This window comes from Catharus ustulatus, chromosome 2 (assembly GCF_009819885.2).
Source record: "Catharus ustulatus isolate bCatUst1 chromosome 2, bCatUst1.pri.v2, whole genome shotgun sequence".
Taxonomy (NCBI): domain Eukaryota; kingdom Metazoa; phylum Chordata; class Aves; order Passeriformes; family Turdidae; genus Catharus; species Catharus ustulatus.
Genome location: NC_046222.1, coordinates 106558967 through 106571611, shown reverse-complemented (window position 1 = coordinate 106571611; position 12645 = coordinate 106558967). Strand labels below are relative to the sequence as shown.

The 12645-nt window shown below is 40.3% G+C and overlaps 1 protein-coding gene across 2 annotated transcripts in view; it reads left to right on the top strand.

Moving 5' to 3' along the window:
- GEMIN8 (gem nuclear organelle associated protein 8) overlaps positions 1-6014 on the top strand; it is a 29794-nt gene extending 23780 nt beyond the window's left edge. For both annotated transcript variants that reach the window (XM_033052755.1, XM_033052754.1), the window contains one exon: positions 2233-6014. In XM_033052755.1, coding sequence (XP_032908646.1) covers positions 2233-2483 — 251 coding nt within the window. In that variant the 3' untranslated portion in view covers positions 2484-6014. The remainder of the gene's footprint in view (positions 1-2232) is intronic.
- The last annotated feature ends 6631 nt before the right edge of the window (positions 6015-12645 follow it).

The window sequence follows — 12645 nt, the reverse complement described above, 5'->3', positions numbered from 1 at the left end:
GGATCTACAGATTTATTGACTACTCTGTGTTCAGAAATGGAGATTGATGCACGCTAAACTGTAATCCACTCATCCATCATGAAGCTTCTGCTAGAGATCCATTTAATTTCCAACAGAAGAATTAATTATCTATCTCCAGAGAAATATTTTTTTCTTAAGGATCAGCATGTGCAATGAGCTATCAGACAGGATTCTACAGCAAACAAGTGAGGAAGCAGCTGTCTCTAGCATGCATGGAAATAAAGACTTAAAAATGGAACTATGGAACTAAAGAATAAAAAATTTCCATGGGCAATACAGAAGTACAAGGAATGATCTGGTGTCCCAAGAAAGGTAACAAATGTGGGTCCAATTCATTGCCTTGCCAGTATTGCTGTGTTATCCTGCAGTGGGAGACATTGGTTTGCCAGCACAATCTTGTTTGTTTTTTTCTGTCTAAAACTATTCAGTGTAATTTGCATCAAGTTTGTGCTTAGAAGCGTGTTACGTAGTTGTGGGCAGCGTGGTGTCCCTGGAAGTTGGTTTCAGTGAGGTGCAAGGTGTAGCCTGGGTGCTGAGCCCTCTGTAGGCAATGTTAGTTTCTTTAATTTAGACCTTCTGGTTAAAATGGCCTGACACCAAATAAATCTGACTCTTCCAAAAACACATATGGACTCTAATGTATATTTCCTTGTGAATTCTGGCACTGCAGCCTAATTCAGGGGTGTGCCCTGAAAGCAGAATCACAGAAATGGCTTTCTGGAATAGATTGCTAATAACTCCTCAATCCCTTCAACAACCAACACAAAACTGTGAATGGTGTTTCAAATGACAGGACAAAAGCTTTCTGTGTCTGTCAGACAAACAGATCCCAAAATTGAAGTTTCTGATCGTAAAGTTTAAAATATCTGTTTTCTGTGAATGCTGTACAGGGGATAATTCCTTTAGGAAGGCTGACAGTCAGTTGGCTGCTCAGTACTTTCCATTATAAAAATGAACTGCAGATGTTTGACACAGAAATGTCAGGATATTTAACTTTGGGTTAGGGTTTGCAGATGTCACGTGCATTGTGGGAGCTAAATCTCTGCCTTAGGGTGAAAGAGGGGAGAGGTACATGACATCAAACACTAGGAGGCATGTCCTGGGTGTGACCAGTGCATCCTGACCTGTGGACACGGACACTTCGTCCTTTTTGACGTTTAAAAAAGCTCGACTGCTGTCATTAGTAGTGAACTGTGTCTGTTACCCGGTTTTGAGGATGGTCGTTTGTTATTGAGGAGTTCAGCTGCCGGGTAATTTTCTCCCTCTTGTAAAAGTGCTCTCACAAGAGGGGAGTTCTGTGTAGCACTTTGATGTTTTAACTGCACGCGACATTGTTTCATCAGAGCAGTACCCAGGAAGCAGAAGTAAATTTGGGCATGCACAATCGAGTTCTTGCTTCCAATCAGGCTTACCACAGAGCATCTTTGTTGACAGATTGGTTCAAATGTTTCACCTCTTGAATTGTTTTAAATCCACTTTAAAAAGACCTGATGCGTGCATTTATGTTGGTGCTGTTTTGTTTGTTTTGAAAGCAATAAAGTAAGTCTGCCAGCTTTGAACTTTGCAAGTCTTGAGAAACGGCTGAGCTTGGACAGTTTATCCAGACACTTACAGCTGTGTTTCATTGAATGCACTTAATGGCAGACATGACAGACCTATTTGTTCATTTTCAGAGTCGTAACTGATTATATTTTCTCTTGGCTATCATTCAGCTAATTGTCCTGTGCATTGTTTCCTTTCTCAGCTGCTAAGTCATTGTTTTGCAAGCAACTCTCCTTTTTGTTTGGATTTTTTTAGTATGGGGAGGGGGTTGGGATGTTTTGGTTAGGTTTGTGTTTTCTTGGGAGGGGCAGGGGGGTTGTGTTTTGTGTTTTGGTGTTTGAGTTTTTTTTCAGGGCATGTGTATTTTGGGGAGAAATTGAGCAATGTTGATTTTTGCTTAGTAGTACTAATACAAAGGTTTCTTACAGCTTTAGGATTCAGTTCCAGGATCTTCTACATTTCTCCCCATTTATTCTAGCCTGGCTTTATGATGATATTTAGTAGGAATTTCTCTTTATACAAAATGAGTGCAGCTGCACCCTAGAACATGTGGATTTTTTCCTTTTAGATGCAGCAAAAATATGAATATATAATATTTTTAAAAGTTAAAATGAAACATGATTGGTTGATAGTCCAGTAATTTACATCTCTTATGGTTTATTTGTCTAGGGAGGCAGCAGCAGCTGGAGGCTGAGGACCCATACGTGGAGGCTGATCAAGACCTGCACAGGAGGGTGGAGCGTTCTGTGGAGCCGCCTACAGAAAGACCTGGGGAGCGCCGCATGGCAGAAATGAAGAAACTGTATGGTGCTGAAGCTGCCAAAATCCAGGCAATGGAGGCTGCCATGCAGCTAATCTTTGATAGGAACTGTGACAAAAAGCAGCCCAAATACTGGCCCATTATTCCCCTTAAGCTGTGAGTACTTGAACTGTGCTCTGATGTGGCACAGTGCTCCAGGGTCAGGTGCCTCAGGCTGGGCTGCTGAAAGAACAAACTGCAAATTTTGGTTTTGGGCTGTGGGGGAGAGTCTGGCAAGGATAGAATGTATTTCTTTGGCCTTTTTTTCTTTTACAGTGTCTGTCAGTGATGCTCACAGTCCATTCAACCCACATACAGTTGTCAATTAGTAATAGGACGGACAGGAATATCAAACCTGTCTAAAATTCACTCATTTGATGCCTGATTGCCATGACCATGCTTGCAAAAAACATAACGTCCATACCCAGTGAACTGGGAAAACTTAAAGCAATGAAAAGAAAAAAAAGACTTTAGGAATTGTCTGCTCTTCTTGTTTAGGAATTTGAGTGATCCCATTTTCTAGTCTTATTTAACATAGTAGTATTAGGATCTTGTTTCACACAGCATAGCTTGAAGTGTTATGTCTGCTAATCTTGGGTTTTTTTGACAACCAGGAGCCCACTGGCCAAGCTACAACTTATCAAATTACCATAGCCCAGACACTGGAATTCTTTTTCAAAGGTTTATAATAAAGCAGGAAGTTTTTCTTCCAGACTGATACTTGTCTGGCAGGAGTTTGACTCTAAAGCAACATTTTATAGAAGAATGTTTTAATGAAGGGGTGGGAGGATTAGGTAGAAGCCTAATGTGGTCCGGTCTGTTAGAGATCTGTTTAGCAGAAGAGAAACTTAAGAGGACATAGCACTATTGGAGCCAGTGCCTACAGTGATTTTTGCCATTCTAGTAAAAAGCAGCAATGGGCTTGAAGGCTTGAAGCTTTAAAGAAGGCTTATTAGAGTGATAGACTATATCTGACCAGTGTATATAGAGCTGTGGAAGACAGGTAGCCCTGTGGGCTACATCTATTTTAGGTGCAGCTTTCCAATGGCCAAGTGCATAGGACATGGACAAAATTTAAACATAAGCAAATAGATGTGTACTCATCCATCTGCAGAGATGTGCCTCTGTGTGTGCTCATCTACTGCACTAGCTGTTTGGTTCTGCTTCTGTCACTCTTTACTTTGGGCCAATTGTGCTTGCCCCACACCAGATGGAGTGAGGTACACTGGTGTTTTAAGTAAGAGGGGCTGAACTGGCCCCTCAAAACCAGCAGCTCCTTAGAAAATGGTACCCTGAACACTTAAAAGGATTCTATGTGAAGATCTGCTGATAAATGTCATTGTGTACTGAAGGGCAGTAGTTTGTGTTGCAACATTTCCATGCCAGGGCAAAGGAAGATCTGCTGGTTTATTAGCGACATACTCATCTGCCTTCCTGGAAACAGAGGAAGCTTACAGTTGAAATTTTAGCTTCAGTTTATGCTGACTGAGTGTCCAGAGTTTCTCTGTAGTATGTGTAGTTTGTAATACACCCAGCAGTTGCTGTGCCCTTTGCAGCAGACAGTTGCAACAAAGCAAGTCTGCTGTTTGGAATATCTTCGCTTTCAGTAGTAGTTACTGTGTTTTCAAAGCAGCATTTCCTTTCACTTCAGATGTGACCAGATGAAGTTAAATTGATTACTGAAATTAAAACACCTCCAGTTTCCAAAACTTATTTCTGGTGTGATTAATCTGAAAAACTTCAGTGAGACAGGAGAGAAAAAAGGATTATTAACAGTCCTGCATTTGTCCTCACTCTTGTATTTGCCGGGTTTTGTCAAGAATTCAGTGTTTTGTTTAGGTTTCCTTTCATTGACCAAATAAATTTCCTTCTTAACACCTTGTAATTTACTTTTTTTTATATATAAACAATCTTCCATACTTAGAACACTTCAATTCTTAGATGGTAAAGCTTTCTTTTAGCTGCTGTATTGTTTAAGGAAGATTGAATTTAGAGCAGGAGTGGTTTTAACATATGGAGAAGCACGAGGAGTGTTGACAGGACTTTCACAGCAATGTCAGGCAATACCACACATGTATGGTGTGGTGCAAAATGAATGGGAGGGTTGCTGTATCCACTGGGGAAAACCCTGTCACAGATAAACATGTATAAATTCCTCTGTTCCTATTTGAAATGTGGTGGTGGTGTCTTCCCTGTGCAGTTCCGGTCAGAAAAAAAAAAAAAGGAAGAATGTGTAGGGTAGGACGGACCTTACTTTTCAACACAAGTTCCAGTTCTTGCTGTGGTTGATTCTTCATCCAACTGGTTCTGCTAGCAGAAGCAGAAATTCTGGTCTCAAAAAGCATTTGTAGAGATCTCATATAAGAGAAACACTGAATTCCTTTCCTATTTCACATAAAATGTAAATTTACAAAAATAAATTTATATAAAGGAAATTACCTTGCCTTTGGTTCTTTTAAGTATTTTTAAGAGGGTTTAATATGCTTAATATGCTGTGAGGTTAGAAAGAGAGAGAACTGGATGAATTGTTCCCTAGGAACTATGTACTAACTCCTGAAAGGGGGGAATACCCTACTGAAGACTTAAGAGTTTGCTACCAAATAATCTCATTTCAGGAGATGGGCCAGCAAAATGGGACATCTGGCCAACTACTGCCAGATGGTTCCATTTTGCTGGAAATTCAGCAGAATTTGAAAATTCTGTGTTGCAGTTCTTTTACTCTATCTCCCATGTCATTTTACATTTTTGATAAATACATCACATAAAAGCATGTGATCATGGAGAAATGCAGCAGCAACTCAAAAATGCCTCTTCAGTCATCTGTAGCATTCACTGTTTTTGCATACATGTATTACCCTGCATCCTCACTCATGGGAACATGTACACTTTTTTTCCCCCAGAGATAAAATGTTCCTTGACTAGAATGCAGCTGTGGTGCTGCAGACTTGATTCTTCCTTCTCCTGAAGGTTGCACCTTTGCTTTCAGTTATGCCAGCTGTTGGTATAGTCCTGCCCAAAGGGAATTCTTTACTTGCTGGTGGTACTGTTTCTCATGAGCTTTTCCCAGCTCCAGTAGAAGGAATTATGCCCTGAAGTCACAAGTTGTCATCCAATCAGTCTTGATTTCAAAAACTGGTTTCCTCATTTCTGACATGCAGATCAGGTTTATTTTCAGGAGAAGAGGTTGTGATTGGTTGAAGATGCTTTGAAGATAGGAGAAAAATGTAATAGGTCTTTTCTACTAAAAGGATTCTTAAAAGAAATGAGAAAAAAGAACCCTTTTAGAATTGGTGTAATAGAAATGTAACACAGAAATGAAGCAATGATCTGTTTCCTACCAAAAGAAAAAATTGCTTACTTTAATGCATTGGTGACGTTATCAAGGGCTCTTGTTCTTTTAGAATTATTTCCCCATACAGCAGCTGACAGCTCAGTGTGCCTTGTGTGTACAGGCAACCTGAGAAGAGATTCAACCCTTTTGATGAGCATCATTTTCCCAAAAAAATGTTATGGGTAAGTATTCATGCTTTTTGACAGGGGGCTCATTAATGGCTGGCTGCAAACATCTCACACTTGGAAAAAGGGTTAATAAAGAGCAACCTAAATTTCTGTAACAGCCTTTGTGAAAAATAAACATCACATACATAACACATATGGATTTGGTCACTTGTGTCTTTTTCTTTATAAAAGCTTCTCATTCAGTACATGAAATATGCTGTAAGTATTGGTGTCTTCCTCTCTTGTTGCACTAATAGCAGTCTAGCTCTTGTGTAGGAATTGAGAAAAGCAAGACAGATTCAGCAGCTTGAATTTTGAGTTTTAAGTGTGATTTTTGGCATGCTGAGCTGAACATTTTGGCGGAAAGAATTAGAGAAGGGCCAAGATTATTGCCCAAAATGTGAAATACAGTCTGTCAAAAGGAAACATCCCAACTCTGTTTTCCTTCTGGTTTCTTAAAAGTGTAAGCTCCCAGAAAATGTATTATTTGATTTGTAGTACATTCATGCTGTGACAAAAATCTTTTTTCATGTTTGTATGCTAATCAATCATCTGTCTACCCTGTCTAACCTGTTGTCTCCTATGTTCCTGCATGCATAGTCCAAAGTATATAAATTCTTATGGTTTTTTTTTCTAGCTAGAATAGCAGCCTGTAAGGGAGTCTCAGCTGCTTCTGAAGGGTGGTTATAGCCAGAGTGTGTTCAAGGCTTCACACCTCTTCCTATATTCTCACATAGCTGGAATTGCTGAGCTGGCACACAGTAACACGTGCAGAGGAGCTCAGGGTGGGTAGGTGACAGACCATGACGTTGCCATTTGGGTGTTGTCTTGGAGACCTGGCTATCATAGCAGAGGAATTGCTTGGACCCAGTCCATTCTTTGGAATTGGTCATACAGGCATCAGCCTCAGCTGTTCATATCGACAGGCCAGGAACGACACAGTCTTGCTTGGCCAGAAGTGGAGGAAGACTTGCTTCTCTTGAGCTAGCAGGGAGTAGTTGAGATTCTCTGTGCATGGATTTCATTACACAGTCACAGAAGAAATTTTTTCCCCTTTAATCATGAATCCTAAGAAGGCAAGCAAGCAGAGTAAATGTGAACATACATAGTTTTTGAAAAGAAAATACTTTTCAGCCTAATTATGCCAATACCACTGCTGGTTCCCTAAAGTACATTGAGATCTTTTGCCTGCAAAGCCTTTTGGAAAAACAAAATACACATAATGGCTATACACATGAAAGTTGTTTTCAGCCATCCCAAAGACATTTTTGGAGAGAAAGGAATGAAAAAAGGTGGAAAGGATTGGTGGAGATCTTTTATAAATAAGAGTTACAAGTGGTCCTCCTAAACTTTTAGAGTTTGTTTTAAATAAAAACAATACTTTATTGACTCAGTAGGAAGTGAGACAAAAGTCTATGAGGAGTTATTAAAAATACCACCATCTTCAGATATCTCTAATCTGGACCTTACTGGTAGCTGGGAAGGGGTAAAAAATACAGTTTTATTCATGTCCCCTAGACAGCTGCCATCAGGTGTTGGTAGGAAGATAACCAGATTTCTGATCTGTTTATAAGGATGTTTAGAATCTTTCCACACACTTCTACTGAAGATGAAGATTGAAATACCAGTGCTGAGGTTCAGGTTTTAGCTGTCTCATGCATTCCTCTTTTCTAGTTACAGCAACCCCTCTTGTTTGGTGACTCAGCTCCACCAAAGTTTACTGGCATTGAGGTCAAAAGGAGTCAAGTTGGAAGACACCTAGTGCTAAGTGTTTAATGTAAGCATGTTTGCTTGTTATTTGGCCAAGATTCAGTAAAGTCTTTTGTTCTAGGCTTGTACAAGCTGCCAGCATGAAAAAGTCTCTGCATTGTATTTCAGCAATTTTAGTACTCACATGGCTGTGTTACTCCCATCCTTTGCATTGGACAGGAAGAGATCTCAGTCATCATGTCTGGTTTCTGCTACTTCCAGCAACCAACATCATCTCATACATTTCAGAAACTAATTAGGAAATTCCATTTCCTGTCACCTCCACATCTGCTTCTTAAGACAGCAGGGCCTGCTTCTCACTTGCAAAGTGTATTAAAATACCAGGAATATCACAAATTTAAGTTGTCCTTTGTCCGGGTTGCAAAAAATGTAAATGTGGTTACAGATTATGTATCTTGGTCTTTGTTAAAATTAAGATCCTGTAATATCTTCCCTGTGGACAGAAGGCATGGACTTACTGTTATAACAGAAATAAATGCTTGAAGTTTTTACTTAAGCAATAACTCATCAAAGGCTACATTTCTGGTCTGTAGCATATTCCATGAAGTGGCTGAGTAATAGCCGAAGGCTCCCCTTCCGTCCTTCCATGAAAAGTAGTGCGGTGGAGCTAAAACTTCAGCCAGTTGTGCTGCAGTGCACTTGAAACACTCAAGTTTTTTCAGTTTCTCCAAACAGAATAATTCTTACATGACTGCAGAATATAAATCTGAAATGGACTGTAAACCAAGAGCAGTTGAATAGACTCCATAATGGGAAGGTAGTAGTATTCACTACTTTTTATCAATTTTCTCTACATGTGTTGATGAATTTAGGATTTCCAGTAATGCCAGACCAGACTGCACTAGAGACAAGAAAATATTTGTTGAGCAAAACACGACATTTTCATTGGTAGTGCTCTGTAACAGAGTTGTGTCAGCAGTGCCACAGCTACTTTGTGGTCCTGTTTTGGTGTCACTGCCCTGGGTGTTGGGGGCACACTCAAAGTCCTTCCTTGGCACTCCTCAGAGAAGCCCTGTAGCTGAGCATGCTCATGGCAGCTGTTTTTGTCATAATATCCCAGCTCTGTGGTCCTTGCCACCTTTTTCTCCTGGCTGCAGGACTTGGACGTGCCAGCTGTACTGTCTTGCTCTGAAAGGATGCTGAGTGTGGGGTATGTGTGATGACATGATGGTCCCATGGCAACAGGTTGTGATATCATCAATGCCAGATGGTGAATTCTTTCAGGGACACATCAGAAAGAACAGCTGTGTTGTGCTATAGAAAATCCTTACTCCAGAACTGCTCTTCTCTATCACCACAGAAAATAGAGGAAATAACAGACAAAATTTTCCCTCCTTTGCTTTTTCTGTTGAGCAGATCCCTTTTCAGCTCCAGTGTGAGAGCATAAACACGTATCTCCAGAGTGCAAAAGTGCTTTATAGAGAACTTTTAACAAGATTAGTTATTTGCCCTTTCTGAGCATGTTTTACTATGCAGACGTGCTTTGGAAAGATGTCCTGTACTTTCTCTGTCAACAGCAGTTAAATCTTGTTTAAAAGCAGAAAAAGAGCTGCCTTACTGTCTCTTCTATTCAATAGCTCTTTTAGTCTAGTTGTGTTACTTGCATTTTCAAGTCTAACAAAATGAAATCTGTTGCTCTGGCATGCTTAGAGCTAGAGCTTTTTCATAGTAAATACATTGATAATAATTAGCAGCACTAGTGATTTGTGTTACTTTTGGAAACTCATTCCAGGCACAGCTTGCAGTGTGATAGTCCCCGTCAGCATGACAAGATTGTTCACCTCAGTCCAAGAAGATAACACTCCTACTGGAATAAAACATACCAACTGCTTATATTGGTGCATTTTTTTAAATACCTTACTAAAAACCTGGAATTAAACTATTTTGTTTTGCTAGTTTAACTTCTGTCATGACAGACTTTTGAAGTCTGAATTTATGTAAAACCATTAAAAGGCTAAAAAAATTCAGCAGATTCTCAAGTACAAGACAGATTTTTTTCATTCTAGTAGGGTACCCAAAGTTATTATAATAATTGTGAAGAAAATATGTCAAAAATTGTGTTGTTTTTCTTTATTTTCCAACATTATTTTAATTTTCTGGTTCACAGGATTAAATTTGAGGCTTTTTAAAATATATTTCTTAGCTGAACAACCTTTAAAATGTTGAGTGGCTTAGCAGCTGCACTTTCAAGGCCTAAAATACCATCTGAATGTGTACTAAATGTAGGAAAAATGCCTACACTGCCTCTCCCAACACTGCCACCCCCATGAAGCTACCTGGAATTTAATGACTGTGCACTGTGATGCATTTTTCTGGCCACATCCATAACACTTTATATCTCCAAGAATGCAGCTGAGCAGTTTCCTGGGCTTTTCGTTGCCCCAGTTCTGTTCAGCACACCTCTCTTCTTGCTCCCTCATGTTCTTTTTCACAAAGACTCCTTCCTGATTGTGTCCCTCCACCCCAGCATATGCTGTCCTGCAGCCTGATGATGCTCTCTCAGCTCCTACACTCCTGTCTGCCTCACACAGTGAGGACAAAAACTTGTCTGGCCACTCAGTTGCCAGCAGAGCGCATGGGAAGGACTAATGGAGATGACCAGATTTTCTGGTCAGTGCCTCTGGCACCATGAAGAGTGAAAGCAGAAAGTACCAAGACCCTTCCCACAGCATCGCCCCTGGCCTGTCAATGGGTAAGGGAAGATTTTTCTCTCTCTTTTCCTACCTAAAAGAAAATTTCCTCCCTGCTGCGCAAATGGTGGGAATTGGGTCGCTGCCAGTTTGTTTCTCCCCACTGCAGCCAATCACCCAAAACCTTTCTTAAGTTGCAGTGCAATGAACCACCACGATCCTGTTGAACACCAGGGAAAGCTTTTGTAAGACTTTGCCCTAGTGGGAGAAACAATTGCTGGATACAGTGCCTGGCCTGCACAATCCATCTGTTAAATTTATGTGTCTCAACAGTACATCTCAGTCAGCTGCACCTCCAAGGGCAAGGAGTAACTGTAACTTGGGAGCTCAGCCATTTGGAAGACCAACCAGGCAACTGTGATCTATTACCACCCAGCAGATGAGGATGTTGCTAAGGCTGTTTCTCGATGTAAGAATGATTTTTATCTCTTTTTTCTCTCTTTTCAGCCCTCTTGGCCAGCTGGCATCCCGTTTTTAACTTTTCCAGCGGGCATTGGTTCAGTTTGGCGTGATCCTTCAGAGTGGGAGCAGTAGCCTATTTAGAGCTTCAAACACATAAAGACTGACTGGCTGGAACCCCAGAGAACAACCTAGCAAGAGGCTGACAAGGGCACTTAGCCAGACTATCTCCAAAACACTATTGTTAAAAGAACCTGATACGCATGTTAAGTAAACATCAAATATGCAAAACCCAGTACACGTAACATGCAGATAATAGCATAAGGTAATGGGCCCTATCTCCAAATAAATAATAGCACCCTCATAACCACAGGCAGTTTCAATATTTTCTGTTCACATTCAGTGTTCTCTGGATGGGTCATATCTATAACACAATAAAACTCCCACAGGCTCCAGCAGGAGCTGGATTTTAGTATTAAACCCTGGCTAAAATGAGGGAAAGAAATTTCTCTTGCACACAAACAGGCAAAAGCTCTAGAATAAATGTGATCCAGGAAGTTATTATATAAAGGCATTGATAATTTCATTTGCATATAAAATAATAACAACAAGAACGGAAGCTAAATTATCCCATACATACAGAAACCCTGGGTGTTCAGGATTGGCTATTCATTATTCTCTTGTCATATAAAGCAATTCAGTCTGCAGCTGCATTTCTCTTACAAATCCAATTCAATCAAGAGAACCGAAACACCATTAGCAAACCCACTGATTTATCCACCAGTAAAGTGCTGATACAGGCCTCTGCTCCTGCTGCTAATAAATTTTCTGCATAGCAGTGTTGGCTCTCTCTAGGGATTTCTCATTATTCTAATGACTACAGATTTCTAACTTAACCACTGGAATTTTTAAGCCTAAAAGTCTGTAACAGTAGAGTTCAAAACCTGTGGGAATCATAGGAAAGAAAGGGCAGGAGCCAAACTACCCAGTTGCCTCAGAGATGTGTCTAGATGTAACTGCAGATAGATCAACACCTGGTGCCTTAGAAAATTGCTGTAGTAGAACTTTTTTCCCCTTTCTGAAATACATGGTCTTCTGTTTTGCTCATCACTTCCTCTCCCTATTTCCCTCAGTGGGCTTGGCTGCAGAGCTTTGCCTTCCTCTCTGTACCTTCCCCTGGCTCCTGCTTGGTTTGTTCCCTTAATTGCCAGCTTGCCAGGCTCATTTACCTGTGCCTCAACCTCTGTTCTCCTACAGAACTGCAGGAAATGCTCTGATAAGCCCTGGTAGATGTTGTCTCCAGTTCCTCCTGCACATCATCTACCACCAGGGCTCCGGGAAGTCACCTCCGAGCTCATCACAGCATCACTGTTGATAATCCATATGCATGAGCCCTTACACACTATTTCAAGGCCTGGACATACACTTCTGCTTCCTTTTCAAGGTGGACTTCAAACAGTGTCACTTCTAACAGCCCAATGGGTCTTAGAGGTAATGTTGTCTTCTGGGAATAATTTTACAAGCTGCAGTTTCTGTAGCTTCTTTAACGGCCTTGCGTCATTTTGTCTGCCAGGTTCTTGTGATGTTTGGTTTGCCTGTGGCCCTTTCATCTTTTAAACACAAAGAAGCTATTTCCTTGGAATACTGGATGGAAGAATTTATGTTTTAGGCTGTCTGGCAGTTACAAAACACTCATGTTCAGCCTGGACTTTATTTAAAAAAAAAAAAAAGAAATACAAAAAGTAAGAATCCAGATTCACCTGTGACAGTATAACGTGTTTAATATAGTTTTAATAAAAAGATTTATTACATTCTTCACTTAGAGTAATTTTTTTCTATTTGCTGAACATGATATCCAGGAGAACATAAATCAAATAACAAGAGTCTTTAAAAAGTGTTCTTTGTTTTTAAAATACAGGCACTCCT